At 53.2% G+C, this 26,585-nt stretch overlaps 2 protein-coding genes across 3 annotated transcripts in view; one reads left to right on the forward strand and one right to left on the reverse strand.

Moving 5' to 3' along the window:
- Nucleotides 1-16,920, forward strand: part of B3gntl1 (UDP-GlcNAc:betaGal beta-1,3-N-acetylglucosaminyltransferase like 1) — a 147,278-nt gene extending 130,358 nt beyond the window's left edge. The window contains exons 7-12 of the mRNA XM_004639446.2: nucleotides 7,637-7,732; nucleotides 8,621-8,745; nucleotides 13,859-13,994; nucleotides 14,084-14,152; nucleotides 14,315-14,389; nucleotides 15,067-16,920. Coding sequence (XP_004639503.1) covers nucleotides 7,637-7,732; nucleotides 8,621-8,745; nucleotides 13,859-13,994; nucleotides 14,084-14,152; nucleotides 14,315-14,389; nucleotides 15,067-15,147 — 582 coding nt within the window. The 3' untranslated portion in view covers nucleotides 15,148-16,920. The remainder of the gene's footprint in view (nucleotides 1-7,636; nucleotides 7,733-8,620; nucleotides 8,746-13,858; nucleotides 13,995-14,083; nucleotides 14,153-14,314; nucleotides 14,390-15,066) is intronic.
- A 100-nt stretch (nucleotides 16,921-17,020) lies between these two features.
- Tbcd (tubulin folding cofactor D) overlaps nucleotides 17,021-26,585 on the reverse strand; it is a 163,195-nt gene continuing 153,630 nt past the window's right edge. The window contains exons 33-40 of one of the 2 annotated variants that reach the window (XR_002817683.1): nucleotides 25,909-26,030; nucleotides 25,391-25,468; nucleotides 21,355-21,444; nucleotides 20,918-21,005; nucleotides 20,165-20,274; nucleotides 18,857-18,941; nucleotides 17,682-17,852; nucleotides 17,021-17,211 (exon numbers count right to left, since the gene is read on the reverse strand). Coding sequence is in view for 1 of the 2 variants with exons in the window: in XM_023699333.1 (XP_023555101.1) it covers nucleotides 17,197-17,211; nucleotides 18,857-18,941; nucleotides 20,165-20,274; nucleotides 20,918-21,005; nucleotides 21,355-21,444; nucleotides 25,391-25,468; nucleotides 25,909-26,030 (588 nt within the window). In the remaining variant the exon portion in view is untranslated. The remainder of the gene's footprint in view (nucleotides 17,212-17,681; nucleotides 17,853-18,856; nucleotides 18,942-20,164; nucleotides 20,275-20,917; nucleotides 21,006-21,354; nucleotides 21,445-25,390; nucleotides 25,469-25,908; nucleotides 26,031-26,585) is intronic. The other variant, XM_023699333.1, reaches the window with a different exon arrangement.

A 26,585-nucleotide genomic window follows, 5' to 3' on the forward strand; every position in this document is an offset into this window, starting at 1 on the left:
AGCCTTCAGGGCAGGTTTGGCTGGCTTGAGTTGTGGGGATCGAACCACAGCAGCCTGAGCCTGACTGCTTTGTTGAAGCAGTCACGTAAAGAACTGAGCTAAGGGGTAGGTCCCCTAAGAGATTATTTCTGATGTGATTTCCTCCATAGCCTGATAAAGTCATTTCTTTACTTCAGTTGCTTTCATTTTAGAAATTTCAAGTGTGACTTCCAAATTCTTCTATGACTTTGTCTCCTGGACTTATTTTGGGTGGGCTGGAGGTCTCAGATTGCCTTTTGCGCCTTCCTTTGGACATTTTTGAAACTCCCAATGTTCACCCTGACTGCAGCGATGGTAGGGGTATGTGGTGCAGGTGAGCAAGGCTTCCACAAGAGTGGGCAAGGAGGGTAGGCTCACCAAAGCTCCTGTTGTGTGGTGTTCAGTGTGGTTTCCACCTTAGTGGGTTGGGGGAGCCACTGTTCAGGAAAGGTCTGATAAGGATAAGGGCAGGCCGAAGCTCCACAAAGCTCTCTCGTGGTGGAGGGAGCAGGGTAATACTCACCAAGTCTCCTGCTACCAGTGGGACAGGCAGCAGCAGTTCTGTAGAGCTACAGTGACCATGGTGGTGAAAGAGGAGATCACAGCTCAGCTGAGCTCTGGTGATGGTGGGAAGAGGGGAGGGCAGGGCTCACCAGGTCCCCATAGCTGACCTGGGACCACGTGACTTCTACAGCAGTAGGATGAGTGGCTGCAGCTCAGCCAAGCTCTGGCAAGGGCCAGGTAACTTGCTCTTGGTACTGTGGTCCTCTCTGACCTGTGAGGTGGGGTACAGCCTGACAACAGCTGTGCATCAAGGACAGCCCTGACAAAGATGCTGCTCAGCCTCTTAGTGTCTTCTTTGCCTGGTCATTATCCAGTTTGGACCTGCACTAGTCTGTGGTATACCCACGGCATGCTGATGTTTCTATTACTTGCCTCCTGAGTGTAGACACATCTGTGTGAGAACTGTCCACTAATCATGAACTTGCCATTTTCTCCTGCATTTCACGGTCTCTGAGAACAGCCTATGGCCATTCTGGGCTCTGAAGTCAGCAGCTCCAATGGCCCTGCCACTGCCCTGGCTCCACTGGTGGCCTCAGCTTTGCAAAGAAGGCAGAGCTCTGGAGCTACCTATCCCGAAGCCTAAGACCCTTTAGCTTTGGGAGATGGCTCCGAAGCTCTGCTGCCCCTTTGTTACCCACCTGCAGAGGCAGCATGACATCCTTCCCTGCCTCTCCCACAGCCCAATACTTCTGGTCCTCTGCTCCTCTGCTTCTTCTTTGGAAGGTGTGAGATAGGAGACAGCATAGGGAGAAGACTCTAACTTTCAGCGGAGCGTGACCTTGTCCCAGCACATGTACGTCCTCACAGGCAAGACATTTGGTGGACCTGGGATGGCCTTTGCCTCTCTGCTAGCCCTGGAGGTGACCCTTGTCTGGTTGGACATGACCTCCTGCAGCTTCCTCATACTCAGCCCATGGTTGCATTGTTGAAGAATGATGAATCATTTTGCCAACAGATAGGAACCTCTGTCCAATATAAGCCACAAATGTAAACCAAGACATAATTTTACAATTTTTAGTAAAATTTAAAAGCAAAATTTAAGAGGTAAAAAAGGCAGGTCAATTTATTTCATTTACTCCAATATGTATAGTATACTGTTGTTTCAACCTGTGAAGAAGGTTGTGAGCCATTTGACAATCTTGTTTTTTGTCCTGAGTCCCCAGGGCCCTGTGTGTTTCCATCAGTCAGGGCCGACCTCACTTCCACCCAACAACACATGTGGCCAGGGCACCCCTGGGTAGCTGGTGCTGCTGAGGCTGCCCCTCCCAGCCAGGGAGGTCATGTCAAGCAAATACTGAGGGCACTTGCCAGAAAAGCCTTGGGAAGTTTTGGCACATAAAAATTGAAAACAGGAAGCTCAGTTTTTGCTTTTTAATAGTTTCCAAAGAACAGTGTGAAATCCATTTGTTTCTGATGGCAAGGAAGGGACAGCATGTTTGTTGGGACTGGGCTGCTCTGACCTGGCCTCAGGCAGCTGGACTAGTGTTTCCCATTGAGGGGAAACATTGGTGCACAGAGGTCTCAGGCCCTGTGTGTCATTTACCAGTACACAGAGCCATCTCCTGGGGGTACTGTGGCCACAGCCAGTGCTCCCTTGTCCCCCCAGGTGGCGGGCTCCCCACTTGTGTAACAGAGGCACACATGGGACTCAGGAAGCCACTTCTTTCCCAAGACGAAGTGCCTGCACCCAGGTATTCCCTTGGTGGTAGCAGAAATTTATAAAGGCACTGTGAAGGCTGCCTCTGAGCCAGCACCCTGGCCAGGTGCCCCTAGCCCACACTGATCTAGTCACTGTCCCTCCAGACCCCATGCTTGGGGGTCCACATAAACAAAAGTCCCAATACTTAACCCAGTGGTGTGACCTAGACAGCCAAGGGTGGTGCAGCCTTGGTCAGTAGTTCATCCATATGGTTGCCACAGGGCACCTTGGTGTGGAACATTTCAGTTGCTTCCAGTCCAGGGCTATTGTACAGAAGCTACTTTGAATATGCATGCTCAGGTTTCATATGGACACTCTTCCACTGCTCTCAGGTGAATATCTAGGAAGCCCCCATAGTGGCTAGGAGAGGCCTCACAGGCCACCAGGGAGGGCCTTGGCTCCAGAATCTGGGAAGGCCTGGGACTCTTGATGTGTGGCCCCCCACCCAGCCCTAGCTCAGTGTCCTCCCAGCCAGTGTCACTGTCCTTGTCCCTTGACACTGACCTGCTGCTTGATGTCAGGTTTGTGGCATGTGCCATTGCCTCTTGGGGGCACCCTGCCATCAGCTGATCAGGGATGCATCCAGAGCCTGTACCTGCTCCATTCAGTGGCCACGAGTTCCCCTCTTGTCACTCTTGGTTGCAGTAGACCCCACACCATGATAGGGCTAAGGGATCTTCACACAAGTGAGGTGTGTCCCTACCAGGGTCAAGGATCAAGAACCTGGTTTGTTCCCCAGTGACAAAGATCTCTAGACAGCCCCAGCTTAGGAATTAAGTAGTATCCTTATGGATCACTTATGGTTAATGATTAATTAACAGAATGAAATTGGAAAATTGTTATTGGGAAACATTTTTTCTAGAAAATACTTTGCAGAGAAAATGAAAACAAAACACTGGTTTCTTGAAAGAGATGAGAAATCAGCAGAGCCAGGGTGGATTAAGAGAAGGAAAGAGAAGGTCCAGCATACTTGTGTCAGCAGTGAAGGGCGCCCCACAGCACAAGAAGCTTGGCCGCGGGGCCTCCCTTCCTTATTGACAGAAGGGGCACTTTCCCAACTTGAGAAGCTCACTTGAGAAGAAGCAGAGACTCTGCATGAGGCTGGCTCCATTAAAGAAGCTGAGTTTTCAGCTGAAAGCCCTTCTGCAAAGCTCTCTAGGCCTTATAGACCTCACTGGACAACTATGTTGAACGCAAGGAATATGTAGTGTCCTGTAGGCTCTGTCAGTGAGAAGGCAGGAGGAATACAGCCTTACTCATGGTGTGAAGATAGCTTCACCCTACGTCAAAACAGCAAACTGGACCCGCCATGGTGGCACACGCCTATAATCCCAGCACTCAGGATGCTGAGGCAGGAGGATTGCCATAAACTTAAAGCTAGTCTGGACCACATGGTGAGTTCAAAGCCAGCCTGAACTACAGAGTAAGACCCTGTCTCAAAACTAACAAAAACTGAGCAAAGCTATTATAAGAAAAAAAAATTTAAAACCAGGGGAAGGGTTTGATCCCTGTCCTGTGTGTGGTGCCAGCCCTGCCCCTGGAGCACACTGAGTAGCAGACAAGTCCAGGCATAGTGGTGCATGCCTGTAATCCTAGTGCTGGGGAGGCTGAAAACAGGAGGATCACTGTGAGTCTGAGCTGCATAGTGAGACCCTGTGCCAAATACATAAATGGAAAAAAAAAAACCCAATACTGTCTAATTAAAATAAATAAAAATAAAAAATAAAAGCAGGGGAACTAGGGATGCAGGTAGCACATTGATAGAACACCCCCTTGGTTGCATTTCTTCCATTTTGGGGGAGGTACATGGTCACACAACTGCAGTCCAGCCTGTACTGTGCCTGCAGTGAAAGTGGGGGTTGGGGGCTAGAGGTGCCATGTGGGGTAGCTGCAAATCGAAGTGTGACATAGAACAGGTGAGGCCTGAGGGCCAGACAGGGCGGAGTAGTGCAGTGCATCTCTGATGCCTTGAGACCTGCTCGGGTAGTAGCATGTGGCTGTTCACAGTTACCACAGTGAAGGGCCCAGGAAGGAGACCTTGGCCTGATCCTTAGGAGCTCAGGGCATGTTAGGGAATGGCCAGTGCCTACTCCTGTGGCCCAAACTGGGCTTGCATGGCTGCTGGGGAGTGAGTGCTCAGGGATTTTCCTCAGGGTCCCTTTCAGCATGCAGGAGATGACCCCTACCCAGAGGCTCCCACAGTTTCAGAGTCCAGAGGACCTCCCTGGCCCAGCTGTCACCTGGAGGCTCCTAAGAACATGCACTCCTTAGAGAAGGGGTGCATGGCTGGGCCTCCACAGCACACAGCCCATAGTGTTGGAGTCTCCAAAGTTTCCCTTAGCCTGCGGGTATTGCAGGGCAGTATGCTGTGGCTGCCCCCATGAAAGGCCTTGAAGCAGTGTGGGCAGTGTGTAGCAGCTTCTCAGGCCACTGCCTCAAAAGGGCAAAGCTGCACTGCTAGCACCTCCCACCAGGTCGGGCTATCCTGTCACAGGGCTGTCCTCCGGCTGAGCCTAGAGGCACAGCCCTGTTCTGGTCAGTCAGAGCCCAGAGAACTGTGTGGACACACAGGCACCAGCAAGTGGAACTGCACATACTGCAAAGAAAGAAGGTCCCAGGAGAAGGAGCGGCTGGAGATTAGGAAGAATGCATGGGCAGACCTGCATAGGGGCACACCACATTACCCACTCTTTTTTTTTTGGCAGGACCGGGGATTAAACTTAGGCCCTTGCACTTGCCAGGCAAGCACTTATTCTACTGAGCCATCTCTCCAGCCCCTAATGTCACCCATTCCTGTTCCTGAAAAAGTGAGCTGCAGCAGGTGGCATAGGCAGACACTCACAGTCCTTGCACACCCTATTCCCTGAACCGGTGACAGAGTCCAAGCATGGTGGTGCATGCCTGTAGTCCCAGCGCTGGGGAGGCTAAAACCAGGAGGATCACTGTAAGTGCGAGCTGCATAGTGAGACACTGTATCAAATACATAAAATGAAATAAAAATAAGAGTCAACTCTTGTAAGTACACAGTTGCTGCTTTTAGCTTGCTTGCAGAGTTTGTGCAAATACCATCGCTGTCTCATTCATACCTTTCCATCACCCCCCCCCCCGAAAATTCTGTCCTGCTAATAGTCATCCCCCATCTCCCCAATTCCTGGCCCCTGGCAAACACTAATCCACGTTCTGTCACAGGAGTTGCCTGGACTTTTCATAGCAACAGAATCATGCAGCATGCAACCTGCCTTAACTGGCTTCTTTAAAAATTGGGTGGTTTCTTTTTAGTGTTGAGCTAAATACATCCTGCATTACAAGGGATATAAGGCCCTTGTGCGATGTGATGTGTAGGTATTTTCTTCCTTCCTGTGGGTTTTCACTTCCTTAATAGTCTTTTCAAACAGAACTTGAGTTTTAATTACCTCCCATTTGTGTCTTATCTGTACAGTAGCTGCTCATGCTTTTGGGGTCAGTCTAAGAAGCCTTTGCCTAACTTAAGTTCCTAACAGTTTATATCTGTGTTTCCTCCTTAAGAATGTTATAATTTTAGCTCCTACATTCAGGCCTTTGGTCCACTATGAGTTCACTTTTTGATGTGATACGGGGTAAGAGCCCAGCTCTACATACACTTCAGCATGCTGTTCAGTATCACTTGTTGAAAAGACTGTTTCTTCTATTGAGTTTTCTTGCCATCCTGGGGAAAGGTCAGTGAAACATAAACATCTGGGTGTATCTTCAGACTCTCAGTTGATTCTTTCCAAGCTGCAGCTGTCCCAATGCCAGTGCCATGCGGTTCCTGTTGCTTGGAGCTCAGTTTTAGAAACAGGCAGTGTGACTCCAATTTAGCTCTTTTTCAAGATAACTTTGGCTATTTGAGATCCTTTGCATTTCCCTTTAAGTGTTAGGATCATTTTTACCATTTCTGCCCCCTCCAAAGCAGCTGAGATTTTGACAGATGATGTTGAACCTACAGTCAAGTTAGGTAATATTTCATCTTAAATACTGTCATCCAGTAAGTCTTGCACTCTTGAATTTATTCCTAAGTATTTTTCTGTGTTGTAACTGTACGTATTTTCTTAATTTGATTTTTAGATGCTCTTTCCTGGTGTATAGAATCCAGTTCAGTTTTGTATATGGATCTTCATCCCAGAGCTTTGCTGAACTTAGCCCAAACTGTGTGTGTGTGTGTGTGTGTGTGTGTGTGTGTGTGTGTCTAGGCTTTCCTACTTTGGGGTGATGTCATCTGCAGATAGAGGTGTTTCACCTCCTCCTTTGCAGGCTGGGGTACAGTTTCTTTTTCTTATCCAGCTGCTCTGTCTGGAAACTGCATGCACAGGCTGGGGGGGTGGGGCGCAGAGTGGATGTCTAAGTCTCATTCCTGCCCTTCGGGCAGGTTCCAGCAGCTCATGCTCTGAGCAGACCTTGTGTCATGCCTTCTGTTCCTAGGCTATTGTCATGAAAGGTTGCTGGATTGTGTCAGTTTTCTGTATCTGTCAAGACAATTGATTAGTTTTTTTCCCTTTGTTCTCTTAACATGGTGTATCACCCTGCCTGTTTTTCACATAGTGACCCACTTTTCCTGCAGTAAATCCCACTAGTCATGGCACATGATCCTTTCTGTGATGACTCCTTCTGCTAAGTTTTGTTTTGTTTGTGGGACCGAGGATTGAACTCAGGCCCTTGCGCTTGCCGGGGAAGCGCTTATCCTACTGAGTCGTCTCCCTGGCCCCTCTGCCAAGTACTTTGCACAGATTTTGTCATCTATATTTATAAAGGACACCAGAGTGGCATTTTCTTCTGATACCTTGGCTCTGTTTTTGGATCAAGGTAACACTGGCCTCCAGGAAGTGGTAAAGTGTGTTCCCCACGTCTGCTCCTTGAGAGTTTCTGAGAATGGTGTTAGTGCCTCAAGCATTTGGCACAGCCCATCAGGGAAGCTGCCCAGCCTCATCCAGCCTCTCACTTGCTAGTGATAGTTCATTTTTTCTCTCAAGTTGTTCTAATGGTTTTGTCCCTCTAGGAATCTGTTCATAAGTTCCTTTGGCTGCCCTTGGATTCATGCTGCTTTGGGCTCATGGGGTAGTTCTTACGGCAGGCCGAGCCACCTGCCTGTGGGAGGCACGGGGGTCCAGTAGTTACACTCAGTGCTCTTCAAGGAGACCACCCTGGTGGGGACCTGGAGGCTCCCCTACCACGCATCAGCCCCAGGGCCAGGCCAGATGCCTATGGTGCCACTGTAGTGTCCTTCAACCTTGTGCACACAGGAAGGGGACATGCATAGCGTTTGTCATTATGAATGATGTACAGGGGGCTGTAGGGATATTGCCTCCCTCCTGCTAACACTGCTGGTCCCTCTGTTTCCAGGTGTTCACCTCACACGGCCCCACCGTGATCATGCCCACCTGGTTCTGCTCCCGGGCTTGGTTTTCCCACGTAGGCCTGTTTGACGAGGGAGGGCAGGTAAGTGCCATGAGCAGGGCTCCCATCTTGCACTGCATGCTATGGCTCTGCCTCTAAAGGTTCGAGTTGGCCTTTGCTCAGGAACTAATTGCAGGAAACCTTAACCTGCTAGGGGGAAACACAGGCCCTGGGGGGTGCTGGCCCAGCCATCTCTGGGGCGGCCCAGGGAGATGAAGAGCCCTGTTCCCCTCAAGGGACATGGGTACCCCCAGCATCTCTGCCTACCCAGGGGCACAAGGACCCTGGGGTTGCATGCCCTGCAGGGACTGGGCCTTTGCTGGTCATGTTCCTGCGCCTGCGAGCCTCCCCTGCCACCTGAGCTGAGCACTGCTCTCCAGCCCTTCAGGATCCATCCCTCTGCTTTAGACCAGTCTTCCACTTGGTTATTGAACTTCCCATTCCTCATCCCCAACTGTAGAGGAAGATGGAGCTTGGCGGGCTTCTCCTCCACTGCACAGCATGGGGAGAGTGGAGCTCGATGCTCTCCCTGATTCAGCAGAGGTCTGCTCAGGATCGCAGATCTGTTCCTAACTCAATGTTGCCCCCTGCTGTCGCAATGAGGCCGTGCAGCCTGATCCTGATGCTGTGTCCAAGCCTCCCTGGGCTCTGACCACCAGGTGCCCTTGCATCTGGAGGCCACTGTTCTTGTTCACCTCCACCCTGCCTGCCCAGAATGTCCCACCCGACCCAGGGTGCAGCCTTCCCCCTGCCCTGCCTCTCCAGCCTGACAACAGGTTTATTTTCCCTCTGCCAGAAGCCTGAGCAGCAGAGGCCTTCTCCAGCAGGGATCCACCCTCACCCTCCACTCCCCAGAGCCTCTGAATGGGCTCCTCTACAGCAGAAGCCCTTGTATACAAGTTCCCCATGGCAGCTTCTCTCCTTGTGCAGGGAGTGCCAGAGGACCTGCTTTTCTTCTACGAGCACCTCAGGAAAGGTGGCGGGGTGGTGCGGGTGGACCAGAGCCTGCTGATCTACCGCTACCATCTGCATGCAGCCACTCACTCTGTCCTCGAGTAAGTAGGCTGGTTGGGTGGGGAGTGTGGGTGGTGTGGGCTCAGGGCTGGCATCAGGACTTCGCTGTGAGGGCTGAGCGGGCCATGGTGGGAATGCCTCCCACCCAGGGAATGGGTGCCGCAGACAGTGTCAGAGCCATTCTCCCCTGGGACTCCTCAGCAAGGACTGGGCACTCTCGGTGTGTGTATCTTCTGTGTGTACAAACTGTGTGCATCCTGTGTGTATGCCCTCTGCGTGTGTTCCCTCTACGTGTACACCCTCTGCATGCATTCTCTTTATGTACCCTCTGAGTATATACGTTGTGTACCCTCTGCACTGCACAACTGCACAGAAAACCACAAAGCAGGCAGACTCTTGTGAGTAGTAGTGGAGGAGCAGCAGTAAGGACTTAGGCACAGCGGGGTCCTGGCAGCAAGGGAGTGCAGAGACGCAAGGAAGCACACTGCTAGGTGAGCCACTAGCCCCCAGTGCTGAGGAGCTGGGTGGAGAGTTCTCCTATCCAAGTACTAAACAGGCCCGACCCTGCTTAGCTTCCAAGATTGGGCACGTTGAGGGTGGTATGGCCGTAGACTGGGTGGAGAGTTCTGGCAAAGCATCCAGAAGTTAAATAGTGGTGTAGAGGAAGGGACAGACATTGGAAGCATGTGCAGCATCGCCAGAGTTAGCCAAATAGCCACACAGCAGGCAGCACTTGGGCTCTCTGGGCCTGCTATACCTATAGAAATACCCTTACGCATACCTGTGTCTTGCTCAAGACAGCATGGGGAGTGCCCTCAAGGTGAGACTGTCCTTCTTACTCTGTTTTAGTTCTCAGTACACACAAATTGCCCTAAGTCCAGGCTGGAAGGTTCTGGATTTGTTCAGAGGTGGCAGATGTTTCCATGTGAGTGCTAACTGTGTCTCCCACTACAGCGTGAACACGGCCTGCCCTGGATGACTCAGGCAAGAGGGTAGGAGTCGGCTGCCAGCACAGCCACAGCAGGGCTCCTAGCAGTGCTCCCATAGCACAGCAGCTCCATCTGTCCAGGCTCAGGAAGCCACCTGCAGCTCTGTGTAGGTGGTCTCCTCAGCTGTTGGACCAGTGATACCACACAGCCACCAAGGCAAGGCAGGGACATGTGCTTGTCACCTTCCAAGCTGTGGCTCTCATGTGCAGCCCACACTGAAGCTCTGGATTGTCCTGAGCACATGGTGTGGTCACAGAATAGGCTGCCAAGGCACTGAAGACGTCCTGCTTGGTGGGCAAGCAGGGTTTCTAAGCAGCTTGTTCTACTCTGCACCCCACAAAAGTGTCCAAAGCCTTTCTGCAGATATGGACTATCAATTCTAAAATCCCCAGAGAAACGCCAAAGATGAAAATGGTCTAAACTGTCATGAAAAGAACAAAACTGATGGCTCACAGCGATGCGCCGAAGGGTTGCTGTGACGCTATAGCAGCAGGAAGATGAAGTAGCTGCCTGAAGGCGCCAGTCAGAATGGAGAACCCATACACAGGCAGCCACATGGTGGAGGTGGATATTCTCACAGACGGAACCGGACATCCTTCAGGCCAGACAGCAACTCCAAACTCCTGTCTCACTAGACAGAAGAGCAAGGTCAAAGAGGATCGTTGAGGTAAAGGCAGCTGGAACTACAAAGAATCAGAAAGCATCAGAGGAGCTCAGGCCTGCACCAGTGGTCACCATCTTGGAGGACATCAGTCTCACACCACTAGCTCAGTGGTAGAAGGCATACCTAGCACAAAGACCTGGGTTTGATCTCCAAGACTGCTGAAACAAACTAATGCTAAGCCAGAGGTGCTTCAGCCACTGGGGAGACTGAGTGGAAGCTGAGGCAGGATGATTGCCTGAGTCTCGGCATCCAAGGGGCCAGCTAGGGCGACATAGTGAGACTTTGCTTTTAAACATTAAGCAGGAAATTAGGAAAACAGACAAGCCACAGAGTGGGAAAGGATGCTCCATAAACTTAGCAAAAGGCTAGTATGAGAATGTACTGTATACGGACCTTCTAAATGCAGCAATAAAGACAGTCCTGTGAAATACTTGGATGGATGTGTCAGTTCGCAGAGCAGAATGTGGTGGTGGAGCACATGGACACACCTGTCATTAGGGTCAGAGCAGTGCACACGGAAACCTCAGCACACCACAGCTGGGGGGACCTCATGATGAGGTAGGACATGGTCACAGATGAAGATGCCTCTTTGGGGGCTGCCTGGCTTGTTTTTATTATCAAATCAATGTTGACCTCATGACCAGCAGCCCACTCCAGCGCATCATTTCTCAGCCTCTCCCTATGAGGAAGCAGGGCCAGGTTTGGTTCAGCTCAGTGCTCACTCAGCTGTGGGCAGGATCCTGGGTTCACTGTGTGCCACACACGCATGTGCACACACATATGCATACACACATGTGCACACACATGCACATGCCCAGACCTGCATCTTGGGTTAGTGGATAGTTCTGCTGTGACAAAGGCTGACCGCCAAGACATGGTGGATATGAATGAAATGTGGTTGCTGCTGCCGCTGCCACTACAAAATGCAGGGCAACCCTGTGCACTCAGTGCAGGACCAGAGCTGGAGAACACACTGGGCCAGGCTCTTAGTATTTAAAAAAAAAATCTTTTATTTGGTCCAAAATCTCACTATGCAGCTCAGACTCATAGTGATCCTCCTGTCTTAGCCTCCCCAATGCTGCAATTACAGGCATACGCTACCACACCCGGTTTCAGTGGGGGGCATGGTTCTCCCAGGAACCTGGGGCTGGCCCAGCGTGATACTGGGGCTCAAACCTGGGTCCTTGAATTTGCCAGGCAGGCGCTTAGACCACCAAGCTACCTCCCCAACCCAGGCTCTTAGCCTTGGCACGTGAGGACACAGTGTATATTGCACAGAACTCCTGAGGGGCACTGTAGACCCACACCTTCATCCACATGTAACTTACCCCTTAATTAAAATGCTGATATATCTGAGGACTGCTTTTCTAGCCCTAGATGAGCTGGTAGTATGGGTGATAAAATGCCTGGGATGGTCAGTCCTCTGGCCAACTGATTTATGCCCCCAGCCCTTCTGCCACCACCCAGCAAATGTTAAGTGGCCTCCCCACTGTCAATGGGTCCACCCAGTGGTTGATGGCATCTAGCACCTCTGCAGGCCACCTGGAGGCACCAGGCTCAGGCCCACACTTGCCCATGCCCACCACAGGAAGTGGCCTCTGCAGAACCCCACTCAGTTTCTATTTCTGCAGCATAAGGCTTTGCCACCCACAACCCAAAATAGGTGAGCTAATGTGAGTTTCTGGGCTGGATTAAGGTCTTTGCATTATGAATAGGGTACTGCACAGCACAGGTGATGAACTATAATTACAGCCACAGGCTTGGGAAGCCATGAGCTCTCCCAGGTGCTGACAGAAGCCCTCTGCTCCAGACACAACTCTCCCTTTTCTGTGAAGAGTGGTCTGCTCTCCTGTCATTCAGCACACTGTATGACACTTGAGACATGCAGAAATATGAAGGACGCCCAACGCCTGGCGCCATCCCGGCCCTAAGCCCAGCCAGGTGGCCTCTCAGTGCAAGAGAGACTTGTTCTGTCCAAGTATAGATGTGATCACCACAGCTGTTTCTAGATTAGGTCTACCCAATCTACAGCATCTTCATGCCAGAAACGACTTAAGAGTGAGGCAACAGAGGGCATCTTGGGCCATCTGGTCTGGACAGCAGCCTTCCCCCGCCCATACCCAGGCGGTAGTGTCTATTCTTTCCACTCACATTCAGAGCCACTGTCCTGCTGAGTTGTGTCTGTGGAGGGATGAACAGGGATGGCAAGCCTTTTAGTGCCCAGGCTTCACCAAGACCTACTTGTTTATCACATCTGAACACTTAAGTTTTATTTAAGAAAAACACAGTACTGGAGCTTTTAGGGGTCCAAACAGCCTGCTGCCCCACAAATATCCTGGGTTCATCACCAGTGAGGCAGGTCAGGATTTGACCCCACGCGTCACCCTGAGGGAAGGCCTACAGTTCTGGAGCTATCCTTGCACACAGGACAGCTAAAGACAGGTGGCCTCCAGACAGCTTTGAGGACTCTATGGACCCTGTCCCAACCCCATATGGGCTGTCCCGGGACCGGATCTCGGCCCCAGTGGGGATGTGATGCCAGCCAGTCCAGGTCCTCGTGTCCACTGCCAGTGTTCAGCTGGGATGTGTGTATGTGCGTGTGTGTGTGCACACGCTGCATGTGTCCTCAAGCTGTCAGGGCTGGGCCTGGAGCCTGAAGCTCCTGTGCTGACCACAACCCCTAGACAGCATGTTCTGCTTCTGCCACAGCCTGGGTCCTCTCTGGAAGGGCAGTGGGGACATACCTGGCAGGTCCAAAGCTGTGCAAATGGGGGCCCATGCTGCTCACAACAGAAGTGGTGAGGCTGTCCCTTTGGGGAACACTTTCTGGTCCCTCAGGGCTATGCCCTGGGCTGCTCTATGTGGTCTGAGTAGTGCTCTGTCTCCTGGGAAAGAGGTGCTAGTTAGTTGGCTCCAGAGGGATTGGCACCTAGGGATCCCCCTCCCAGATTACCCATCTGCTACAACTACTGAAGTGCAAAGGGACAGGAACAGGAAATGCCAGGCAGGTCACACCTGTCCTAAGCTGGGCACCGAAAACTGCCAGGCAGTTATGTCCAGGCCCTCCTTCTCACCCCAGGGATGTGAAGACACTACCTTGGGCAGGGCGCTGGGAACCTGAGTGAGACAGGCTAAGGACAGACTCAAGGGTCCAGCTCAGGATGCTGAGGGCACTGTCCTGTCCTGAGGGTGCATCTGCCACAGCCCACTCCTTTGGGTCTACGGGGATCTCAAGATCTGTGCTGCAGCCATGACCTTGACGCCTCCCTCGCAGACCCCTCACTGCCCTCTGCTTGCAGACTCGGAGCCAGCGACCAACCCTTCCTGTGCACTGACCGCACTGCAGTGAGGACACCCCCCCCCCAGGGCACTGGGGTCCAGGGAGTAGGGTTTTTGGTTAGGGCCCCCCCAGAAGCAGGCTGAGGATGTGGCATCAGGCCTGTGGTGAGGCTGTGGAGCCCATAGTACCTGGGCACCAACAGTACCTTCTCCCCACTGCAGGACAACCATCTGGACCCACCGCGTCCGCTTCCTGGAGGAACAGGCTCTGCCTCACTGGGCAGCCTTTACCATCTGGAACGCCGGCAAGCAGGGCCGCAGGCTGTACCGCAGCCTGACTACTGCCAGCCAACGCAAGGCAGGTGTTGCCGTCTGAGCCCCCACTGGCCCCACCCAGTCCTGCAGCCTGTTTAGACCTTCTGACCCAATCTGTGCCCTGCCCCCCAGGTGGTCGCCTTCTGCGATATTGATGAGAACAAGATCAAGAAAGGCTTCTACTGCCATGAGGATGCCCAGGTATGCAGGCTAAGGAGGGGCCAGAGCAAGGCTGCTTCCAGGAGAGTCCAGGCTCCTGTCCTCAGGAAAGAACTATTTCCCAGCTCCATGAGCCAGACTAAGTTGTGGGGTGGGGCGGGCCTCTCTAGAGGAAGCCTGTGTGACCAATGCTGTCCCCTTCAGGAAAGGCCCAAGCCACGGATTCCCATCCTGCACTTCCGTGCTGCCCAGCCACCCTTTGTCATCTGCGTGAAGCTGGTGAGTCTCTAAACATTGTCCAGGCACTGGTGGCCACCCTAGCCACATAGTGGTGCTGAGGCCTGGGACAGGACCACAGGCACAGGGATGTGGTCGTGCAACCCTTGTTTTAAGTGGTCTCTTTAAGCAGGCTCTTGGACCATGGCTCACAGAAGCTTGTGAGTGCCAGACCCAGCACTGTTAGGACCCTGCCACTCCTCCCAGAGCATCATCCAGGTCCTCAGCACACACAACAACCATGACCTGCTCTTATGGTAGAGCCTCCAGAAGCTGTGTTGTGGGGCTACCAACAGGCTCACTGCCCAAGCAGGGGTGAGGGGGTCCTGTGGGGCCCATCCTATTATAGGATCCAAGTACCCCTGGGTGGATGTTTGGTGGCCCAAGGTCACACTCCTTGCCCCGCTGTAGCATGGGGTCCTGGAGACAGCCACTGCCAACCCTGCAGAGGTGGGGCAGGCCAGGTAACCACAGCCTGTTAATCAGAAGTATGGGGTTGGCACTTCCTGTAGAGACTCACAGGGCTGCATCCCAATGCTGTCCCCCGCCCCCTGCTGTGCTCCTGCAGCAGAGCCCGGGCAGTGGGCACAGGTGGACCCCACACCCCAGCCCCACTGGAGGTTCTGCAGGTTACCACAGTGCAGGAGCCAGGTCAAGCCAGACTTGCTACTTCCCTGTAGGACCTCACAGGGGGCGAGTTTGAGGACAACCTGCGGTCACTGCAACTGCGTGAGGGCCAGGACTTTCTTCACTTCAGCTGAGCTCCATGGATACATGACTGAGCCTTTTCAGACCACCACATGCAGGAGCAGCCCCAGGGCTCTGTCCCCAGCACACCTTGGGATGCCCTCAGACGTGACTCCTGGATCTTACTCATGCTTGAGTATTTTATAATCAGCAACAAAACTTTATAAGCCATTTGTTCTAACGAGTTTGTGGTATCAGAGTTTGGGTTCTATATTCTAGGCAGGTCCACTGGCCAAGTTTCTCATTAACATATCCTCCTTGTTGTACACCCAACAGTCCGGCTACTGTGGTATGTGCTAGGTGGCTGCTAGGTCTCAGTGTGGCAGCGGCACCCTGGGAGCCCATCACCTTCCTGTCCTCCGCAGCCCTTCTTGCTGCACCCATCGAGGGCAGGGCCTGGGCTGCTTCTCTGGGCAGCAGCTCCCCAGCATCCACACCATGGCTCCAGGTGTGCGCCTGTGAGCACGCCTAAGGAGCAGCTGCTCAACTGGAAGCCTCGTCCACTCAAGACTCAGCGGCTCAGTATTCTTATTTCTCAGGTCTATTTCTGCAGCGTCTGCTACTTTTCCTTGCCGTCCTTTAGTAGGGGGTTGCTTCTGACTCCTCCATACTGCAGAGCTCTCCTTATGGCACCCACAGCATAGCCACAGCCTCACACAGCACACAGGACAGAGAGCCACATCATGACTTCTCGGGATGAAGTGCTTCCTGCTGCTGCTCTCCATGTTATGGACTCTCTATGCTTTGTTTAGGTGGTCACACTCCAGCTCCTGCACTGTGCACCCCTCCTTCCGAGTCCATTCCACACATCCCATCTGCCTGCCCAGTGCCTTCCCACAAGAGCAGGGTTCTCAGCTGGGAGTAGTGTCCCAGGAGATGTTGGTCACATCTGGAGATGCCTCTAGTATCACGTCAGAGCAGGCAGCCAGGATGCTGCTGAACACAACTCTGCCTTTAATCCACAAGTGCCGAGACCAAGAACATGGCAGTGTGTCAGGAGGGCTACTCTGCTAGCTGACTGGTATGATTCCTTAGAAACCCCACACAGCTCCTGCTCCCCACTGTCAGCCTCTCCAGTCCAGCCCTTTGCTGCTGACACCTGGCATGCACCTCACGTCCCATGGGCCCAGAGTACATGGACATGTGGAGCCCCACTGTCCTCCCCAGTTCTGCTGACCTCTGCCTGTCCAACTGGCTGTCCAGCCCTCATTACCCTTATCTTTTAAAAAAAATGACAATTTCTGCCCTTCAACATTTCAAAATCCTGTGCTGTTAAGCCTGCAGGAACAGTCCCTCCAGACCACTGCTATACCCCAGAGCTTGAGTAAGGCATCAGCATCCTGCTGTTCAGTGTGTGCTTCAGCAAGGTTCCTGTTCTATGTATCACTGCTCCTAGCTGTAAGGACCCTGCTCTCAGCCCCTGCTGTCAAGGCCCAAATTCTTTGATGGCTCCTGTCAGATCCAGCCACGGGCCACTTAAACCATCAGCTGTTGTGTGGAAGTGAAACCTGGGCCTTAGACTTGGGGCTGAACAGGCATCCTCAGAACCCAGGCCCTGCTTTCCATGATGTGTGTATCCCACTTACCTGCTTCCCTCCCAGTTCCAGGAAGCACAAGGCATTATGGAGCCCACCCCACCTGAGGGACAGGCTGGCACACTGGGGGGAGCAGCCAGGCCTGGACTGAGGCCTCAGCCGTCCCTCCAAGCTCTACCACTGGGCACTAGGGGCTGCCCTACTACCTGCACCATGGCCCGTCAGGGAGGCTGGCTGCTCCTATACTGTCAGCCTGAGGCTATGACAACTTTTTAGTCTGCAGAGGCCTCCAGCCCCACCATGGTCACAAGTCCCCTCAGTCAGGCCCCTCATGGGTCCACAGACACAGCAAGCTGTTTGAAATATGGTTTATGGGAAGCACATTTGTGTGAGGCAACAGCAGACATGTGCGTGTGAAGAAGAGGCGTGGCCCTCTGTGGACATCAGCACCCAGAACCAGGCCAGTCAGCAGCATCAGATCGGGATGTTCCTGCTCGGCAGGCACAACAGCTCAATACTGGACCAGCTTCAGGGGGCTCCAGGCTGTGGGACAGACAGCAGGTTGGGCAGTCAGTGTGGCTCCCACCACCTAGGCCTCAGCCGTGTCCCTGCGGTGTTGCTGCACCAAGCAAGTAGGGAGGCTGAGAGGAGCTGGCAGCACCTGTGGTCAAGAACACCTGGTAAGTAAGCATATAGGACCTAGCCCCAAAGGAGCGATCGAGGTGAGCTGGCTCCGAGGCTGGAGAGGAGATTGCACCTGCCTGGTGACCCTTCTAACACAGCACAGAGGGAGTGTGGGCTACGTGAGACTCAGATACAAGGGGACAGGCAGGAGGCGAATAGCCTAGCACAGCAGAAGAGAAATGCCAAATGGGGGTGGATTAAGTGGCAAATTAGCTGCAAACCAGGCTCAATAGCACTCAGCATAGGTGAACAAGATCCAGGCACAAAGGGGCCATGACCCCTCCGCTCACCTGGCCCACGCCTTCTCGGCAGATAATTTATTTTCCTACCTTTAATGTGAAAACTTGCTAAAACAAGTGAAAAAAGATGTCCAGCAGGGCTGCAAAATGATCCGCAGGCATAAGGAGGCACTTAGCAGGGCTTAGCCCTCAGGGGAAACCAAGGGAAAGGAAAACCAAAGCTTTAAGCAGGAAACAGCATCCCCTGCCTATAGAACCTCCCTAAAAGAAACAGCAAAAAAACCAAAAAAAGATATAGCAAAACCACAGGGGAACTCGAGTCAGCGTTCTCTGTACAGGATGGATGCGTGCCTGGAGAAGCAGCTTCTGTGGTACCCAGCAGGCAGATGCAGATGCCCAGAAGTGTGTGCAGGAGCTCTGACAGCACGAACGAGAGGACAGAGCCATGTGTCACTGGCACCGAGAACCCCACTGACAGAAAGGAGGGAGGACACTGCGTGGAACACCAAGGCAACAGAGACACAGGCTGTAAGAAATGGCAGCTGTGGGGCTTAGGGAGCGCTACAGATTGGGAGGATGTGCCCCCCATTCGACCGGTACAGTAGGTGCCCAATGGGGGAAATGGGCAAGAGATTCTGTAGGAAGGGACACCTGCTGCTGCTGCTGCTGCTGCAGCGTGAGGTCTGTGCTGGGTTGGGCAAAGAGTCTCACCCACAGTCTTACCCACACCATGGCACGAGGGACAGTCTCAGGCCACAGGAACCAGGCAGGTGTGGGCTATGCCCTGAGAGAGCACACTGTGTAATGGTTTATGTCTAGATTCCCCCCCCCCAGCCTTATGTGCTCATAAGCTTATGGAAGGTGACCAGATCATAGATACTCTTCACTGGATTAGTCTACCAATGAGCTTACAGCTGACTGTGACATGGAAAGGTGAAGCGGAGTGGGAGGAGATGAGTCACTCGGGCATGGCCTGGAAGAGTGTTTCCCTCCTCCCTCCATCCCTTGCTGCTTCCTGCTGTCCTGCCTGCCATGAGCTGGTTTTCCTCTGCCTTGGGGCCAGCCTACTATGAAGCCTACTATGAACTGAGACCTCTACAAACTATGAGCCAAAACACCCCTCCTCCTTCGATTTGTAGTATTAGGTACAATGTCTTAGTGACAAGAAAGGAACTAAGACACTGTGTCTAAAGACACTGCCACCATGGTGAGTGGAAGATGAACGGCCTGTGATACTCAGGGGGCAGGAGAGGCATGGATATTACCTTAGGGACCAGCTGGGGTGTGGGCACACCGAGGAGGTCACACAAGCGATTCCGCTGCCCTCTGACAACTGCGAGCTCGGCATCCCTGCACAGGAGAAGGAAGCTGTGAGCCATGGTCCTGTGTATGCAGCTGCACAGCTCGTGGGCCTCCATGAGGGGCAGCTTGGAAGACATTCCACCCAGAAATGGGTGCGAGGTGAGCCCTGGACAGGACCAGAGGGGCTGGCACTACCCATCACAAGGGCTCTTTTCAAGTTGTAGTTGAATTCATTTATTGTTTCATTAAAAGCAAAAGTTTAGCAAAGCTGTGGTAAAACACTGAGCAAGGTTTTTTGGTGATAGTTGTTAAAGGTCTTTGAAACTTAAAACAAAAACAAGCTAAATTAATGTGTCCAGTCACTTGTCTCTGTCTTGACTCAATGTTTTAAAAAAACTGGAAACAACTGCTAACTCGTGTGGTGGCTTAGCTGCCCAGATGGCAGAGGTGGCGAGCGGGGCTCCTGAGGACTAGGCAGCAGCCCTCCTGGAACCTGTCGTCAGGACCCGGCCAAATAAGGGAACACACTGTGCACCCTCACCAGCTCCACACCACTGCCACCTCGTCCACCCACCATACTGGGCCAGCACACTGCACTTGTGTCAGGGCGGCAGGGCAGGGCACAACAGGGCTCAGTACCCACACGCCTGACCCTGCACTTGGCTCCTGTTGCCAAGACAAGCACACTACTGCTGCCTCTAGGGGAATGCGTGTGTGCGCTCAAGTGTGCACACGGATACTGTGCGCAGGTTACAGTGCACATGTATGGTGTCTGCATCCCAGCCTCACACATGAGGCAGTATGATAGTCACTGTCACTTTGCTGCTGTTCCCAGGCCCTTATCCCAGGACACCTTGAGCTACACTACAGGCTGACTGCCCTGCCTGGCTGAGGGGTAGCACTGGGGAGGCCATGTACCTGCCTCCATGCTGCGTCCACTCAGGGCCAACTCACTGTCACCAGACAAGATCAGCTGCTGCCCTGACTTCCGACACCGACATCACTGTGGGTCAGGCATGGTCACCAGGGCCCAGATGTGACAGTTTTGGAATACAGGGACACCTGCCTTCATGATCCAGGCTGCCTGCCCCTCACCTTCCAAGGAACCACACCTGGGGATTCCCTCCCCACCAAGCCCCGCTGGTCCACAGGTGAGGCAGTGAAGGGCAGAGCTGAGCTGGCTAGGGTTGAGATGTTCCCCTTTCCCTCAGAGTATTTGGGGAATCCAACAGACTCAGCAGAAGGGGTGCAGCTGCTCAGGTCCCCCTTACCAGGCTGTGTCGCTGAGCACAGCCATGACCTCATCCAGGACATCAGCACTCAGCACACCGCTGTAGGTGAGCACCATCTCATACACCTGGCTTGCCGTGGCCTTCCGGATCTGGGCAGAGACAGCATGTCATTGGGAAGAAACAGTATGGTCAGGGAGCCCTAGGGCCTGTGGTAACTTCTAGGAGGGCAGAGCTCATCTGAGGCCCCAAGCAGAAGAGACACTGGCTGGGATCTCTCTTAGGTAGACTCACAGTGCTGGGCTCAGTGCCTGCTAGTAGGACGGAGATAACGGTGGGACAGGTCAGGAAAGGAGGGTTTCATGGGACCCTCAGTGTTGTGTCACTGTGGGAAGAGCCACTGCTTTTCAAGCTGCTTCCCCCACCCCAAGGAATCTCTTCCCTGTGGCTCAGGAAGGCTGACTGCAGGTTCAGCCACCCACCCTGAGAGCCACTGCATCTTGAGTCACTCTCCCCTTAGAAAAGGTCACCCTGGGGCCATGTAGAATTCTCCTAGCCAAAGGAAAAGGGAGGTCCTAGCAGTGTGGGGTGCAGGGCAGCATCCTCAGTGGGACAAGCCCTAAGCCCTTTAGAGCTATTCTGGGGTCCTAGATGCAATGTCAACAGCACCTCCTAGCCCACAGCTGCCATCCATGTTTGTGACAAGCCCACCTGCTCCAACATTCATGACTTGCTTCAAGTCACAGCTGTGTGCACCATCTTTAGAGGCCTCTGTCTACGGGGACCAACACTCACCACAGGGAACGGATGGCAGAGGAGCAGCATCAGCTGCAGAAGCACCTTCCTTCTCACATCACCACAGAACTGCACCATCCCACAGAGCCTGCAGAGGACAACCCAGGGGACATGAGGCCAGCAGGCTGTGTCCAGGGCTCCCGAGACCATCAGCAAGGTCAAGGCACATGGAGATTGAGTGGGCATGGCACAGGATTCAGGGTGTGAGGACACCTCAGAGGGCCAGCAACCACCTGCCCACCTGTGAGGTTCCCCTACCTGCAATTGTCCCCAGCCTTGGGGACCTATGACGCAGTTGAGGTGTTTGGCCAGTGGCCTCAGCTCATTATGACCATTGTAAACAGACATGAAACCCAGGTACTTAAAGCACTAGACTGGTGCCACCTATGGCTGCCCTGAAGAGTTGCTGAGTCCCCACCAGGCCACTCAACACTCACACTGCAATGCTGGACCGAAGTTTCTGGATGTCTTTCGACTTCTTAATCTCTTCTTTACAGAGCGCAAGCAACTTCACACAGAACGGGTGGCTGGAAGGAAAACACAGTATTCTAGAGCACAGCCTCCCATGGAGCACATGACAGTGGTGACACACGCTGCAGAGTGACCAGGGGCCCCCCAGGCACACCGAGCAGGAGATAGAGACAGGCTCCCTGACTCCCGGGCAGATGCGCAGAGAACAGATGCTGTGTGTCCACAATTTTCCCTGACACTAAGCAGGCTGGCTCTGGTATAGTCACAGTGCCCCAGTGACAGACTCCCAACAGAAGCTGACAATGTCATGGCTCTGAGCAGAGACAACAAAGGCCCTGGTTGGAGCAGGAGGACACCCGAGTCCTGCCCAGGCTGTCCAGCCACACCTGCCCCAGGAGCCTGGAGCTGGCTGCAGTACTCCAGGGCTGGCCTAGGTCAGCATGGCTATCCTTGGCCCAAGTGGTAGGCAGAGGTAGCCTTGACCCTAGGTCCCCACTGCCACACACATGGGACCCTCCTGATCTGGCTCCCTCCAACTGTCATGCTGCTAAGGGCTACAGTCACCCTGGTCCTGAGCCCACAAGAGGGCACAGCCATCCACTGCCTCCCTTCTTGCACATGCTTGGTTTCCCCATACTCTGGCCCCTGGCCCTGCATGCCCCCATCAGGACCTTCAAGGCCTAGGCCACTATCATCTTCATCCATACTAGCATGCACTAAGCCCAGCACTGGGAGTCTGTCTAAGAAGAGTCCCAGCCAGTGTCTTGACCACACTGTGGTGGCCCTGCCATACTGGCTACACCCCATTGTCGGTCTCCAGAGGCCAGGGGCAGGCAGGAAAAATGCAGCCTGGTCTCCCACTCTCTCCCCTGCCACATCTCACAATAGTATCCAAAAGAGCCAGTGGCCACCCAGCCCCTCTACCACTAGTCCAGCCCCAGAGCTCTCCTTTTCCCTAGACGCCAGTGAGGATTCATGCAGGAGCAGGAGCAGCAGCAGCAGCAGCAGCAGTAGGCACCACCATCACTAGGCTCTACGGGTGAGCACACTTCCTGGGCTGGAGCTGCTCTGGATGTGTGGATTTCAGGATTGGTAGAACCAAGGCCTGATCTGTTCACTCCCAGCTCAGAGCTAGCATCTGAAGGTGCAGTCAGGAGAGGTGGGGCAGGCTGCCCTCCCTGAAGAGTTGCTGCCAAGCACCATGAGAGACAATCCTCACCCAGGCATTGCCTCACACAGACACACAGCTCAGCACACACATCCCAGACATGCACACAGCATGTGGTGGGGGCTGGGGGCTGCACAGGATGTGCACATGTGCACACCAAAACCAAGGGCTACAGGTGAGCTCCACAGGGGTTCTGAGTGTCTTGAGAGAGTCAGCAGCTGGCAGGCAGGGGTAATAAGGTAAGAGGAAGACAGCTCTGGAGACGCAGAGCTGAAGATAGCACTGGGACTGGGGATCTGAGCACCTAGGCTGCCGTGGGACCCAGTGCGAGAGCAGGGGATGCACAGCACACAGGGCCAGGGAAGTATCTACAATTCTATGCTTTGGATGAACCACAAGAGCACTGCAGGGCATTCCCTGGGAAGGGAGAAAAGAGGAGGAGCCTGAAGTGCAGGAAGTAATGAAAGAGCAAGCTGAAGACAGAGAGCATTCCAAGTGGTGCTAACTTCACCATGAATGGAAGGAAGCAAGAGAAGCAAGCCAGGCATGCTCCACCTTCATCTAAGCAGGATCAAGTACTAGGAACTAGATCTGGGTTCCTAGGACGACCATTAAGAGAACAGAAAAAAGCACAAAGGCCTCCAAAAAGATAGGAAGAAAACAAAACGAGAAAAATGAAGTGATGGCAAGAGATGGGGGAGGGGAGGGAATACAACGCCGGGAAACGTCCTTCTGTGGCAGATTCCACTGCCAGGTACGGAGGCTGATCGCAAAGCCAAGGCCAGCCTGAGCTACAGAGCCAGGCCCTGTCTCAAAAAAGTAAAAAAATGAAAGCAAGAGCAAATGAAATAGATTAAAGGATCCAGTTAAAAGATAAAGGTAATCAGATTGAATTTTCACAGAACTACAGACTATTAATGGCAGATATGCAAAAAACAAAATAAAGTGGTGTCCTAGTTCATGAACCCAATTCTTTCCACTGGTCTAGTTGGGAACCACACTGCATGAGAACTGAATCAGATTTTCCCATAATGTCAGCATTGACCCTAATCACTGAGTTTCAGCTGGTTCTTATCCAACTCAGCTTGCGACCAGAATGATAAATCAAGTTCATGAATCTTGGTACCTGGGTGCAGAGCTGGATTCTTTCCATGATTCTGGAAAAGACGGCCACCTTCACGTTCACATAGAAAAGGTGGCCTTGGTCATGTCTGCCACCCAATGCAGGTTTGCAGACAAAACCAAAATTTTCCCAAATGCTTCTGTTTGCAAACCAAATTGTTTGCGAGCAAAAGGGTTTATGAATTGAGGTACTACTATACAGTACATGAAATAGTGAAAGTCAAAAAAGTTTAAGTTCCAAGTCACCAGAAGCAATAAAAGACAAAGAATATAAGCAAAAAGCACTTCTAGGGCTGGGGAGATAGCTCAGTAGAATAAGTATTTGCCTGGCAAGTGCAGGCTCCTGAGTTCAATCCCCAGTACCGGAAAAAAAAAAAAAAAAAAAAAAAGTGCACTTCTAGAAATGGAGAGGGTCATTCGCTACTGAGTCACTCTTGACCTTGTAAGTGCCAAGAATTCAGCTTGAAAAGTCATAAAGCAAAAATTGACAAACTATAAAAAGAAATTTTCAAAAAGCTATATATTACAGCAAGGGAGTTTCCTCACCATCTTAAATCTTATTTCAAAATACAAGGGGCCAGGGAAATAGGTCAGTAGAGTAAGTGCTTGCCTGGCAAGCACAAGGGCCTGAGTTCAATCCCTGGCACTGCCAAAAACTAAATAAATAAATAAAATACAAGTACCCTTAAATGGAATGCTCAGCAGGCCAAACACAGCATATATACAGTGACAGCATAACTCAGTGTGGCTGCCAGCACGGTTCTCTCAAGGCAGGCGCAGAGCCACAGCACTGCGCTAGCACTAGTTAAAATGGGTAACTTCAAGGTTAAGATTTAAAAGCTACCCATGGCATCCAGCAAGGCTGGGGATCCGCCCTCCTGCCTGCCACAGTTAACTTAGCAGTACTCAGGAGGCCAAGGCTGCAGGGGCCGCACTGAGGACATACAGCCAAGGTGCCCCAAGGTGGTCTGCGGCGAGGCTCTGGCCAGAGCGAGAGGGGAGGGGCTGAGTCCTGGTGAGCCGGACAGCAAGGATTCCCCATGGCCAGGGAATGCAGCCTCCAGAGAACAAGAAAGCCTACCCACTGCCCAGCCAGGGAACAAAGCTTGGAAAGGAAACGGCAGCAAGCAGAGACCTTCACAGTGGGAGAAAGTCAACCTGAGACCCAGCTTGGGGTCCTCTAAGAGTCAAAAGCAGTATTGAAAAGGTCAGACTTTTCCCAGGGACCTCGGTGCCCCAGACACAGGATGATCACACCCACAAGGGAGCTGGGAGGTCTGCACCCAGGAAAAGGCAGCAGGCCTTCACAGCAGCAAGGGAACAACAGCCTCAACGGGTCACTTGCTCACCAAGCCAGCCCAGCACCCTGAGGGCACAGGACCGCAGAGCAGCCTCCTCTCACACAGCATGCAGACATATAGAGGCACAAGTCTTGTCTGTCCACAGTGGGTACAAGCTGCTCCGGCCCCTGCTGTCCTGCCCACAAAGCTGGCCAGGCCCTTCCCACAGCTCAGGCTCCAGGAGCAGCTGCAGGCAGCAGGACCTCACCTCCCAAGCTGCCCCAGCCCCACCAAGGGCAGCCACCCAGGCTGCCGTGCATAGCCCTGAGCCCGAGCACCCTGGAAGGGTGTTCTGGGTTCTGAACCCCAGGTCTAAATGTTGTTTCTTTAAAGTGTGGGCTACTTGGCTAGACCCAACAGGGCAGGCCTTACTTCTCCTCCCTGGTGAAGATGTCAAAGCAGCCATTGGACAGCATCTGATCCAGCATCTTCAGCAGCGACACAGACACTCTGTGGATAGAAAATGCACATCAGACTCCATCTCCTGGGGTGCACTGGGATGCAGGAACGGCAGGTAGGCTTGGACAGGATCTCTACAAGGTGGCCAAAAATGCCTCCAGGCCTGCAGAGAGGGGTGTGTCCCCAATCCAGGGGCTGAGGCCAGCCAGTTCTCACGGTGGCTTCTGCTCTCACGAGCGCTGCGCTTCCCACAGCCAGCGTCCAGCTGCACGTGCTGGCACATGGCTCAGGGTACGAAGGCGGCCCAAGGGCAGGCGCGAGAGGAAAAGTCAGAGCAGGCACGGCCCAGCAGCTCATGGCGTGCAAGACGAGCTCAGCCCTGTCCTGCTGCCCAGGTGAACACAGGCCACTGCTCCCTGGACCCCAGAGACCCGACAGTGATAGCCCCGCACACCAAGCCTCCCAGTCAGCCTGCTGGAGGTGCCACTCACCTGTCATTCAGGAGGTTGTCCTCAAAGACCTGCAGGAGGGTATCACTGAAGCTGCCCAGGGCCTGGGGGTCCTGCTGAATCCCCTTCATATACTTGAAAAGGCTCTGGGTGGAGTGCTTGACCTGCAACACCAAGGGGCCGCAAGTTCATGTCTGCTGAGCACGGGGCGTGGGGCTGTGAGGTCCAGAGTGACAGCAGGCTGCCCACGGTGTGTACACTGGAATAGATCCTTGGACAGTGGCACCCAGCCAAAGCCCAGTGCACCATGCTCGTGCCTGAGCACGATGGCTGGCGCCACTTAGTGTTATCAGCACCAGCACCGAGATCCACAGCTCAATCCCAGAACCCAGATGTACTCAGGCCCCCATGTGGGATCAGACACAGAACCAAGACTGGACCCAAGCAGAGCAGCACGGTCCTGGAAGAAGAGCACATGACCTGCCCACCAGCATGGTGGGGGCTGAGCTGGACTTGGGGACATGTTGAGCCTACCCAGGAAGTGGAGACACATAGAACAGAGGACGTGGCGAGGACCCCATGAGCAGGAAACAGCGAGGCCCCAGGGCACACAGGGTTGCCACTCAGACAACAGGAGAACATTACTGCACCCTCTGCCCCCTGCCTTGATCACTTCACCTTCCTTGGAGGATAAGCTGAGGCCGACTGCTCCTTATCAG

Source organism: Octodon degus, unplaced genomic scaffold, assembly GCF_000260255.1.
Source record: "Octodon degus isolate 3935 unplaced genomic scaffold, OctDeg1.0 scaffold00112, whole genome shotgun sequence".
Classification (NCBI taxonomy): Eukaryota; Metazoa; Chordata; class Mammalia; order Rodentia; family Octodontidae; genus Octodon; species Octodon degus.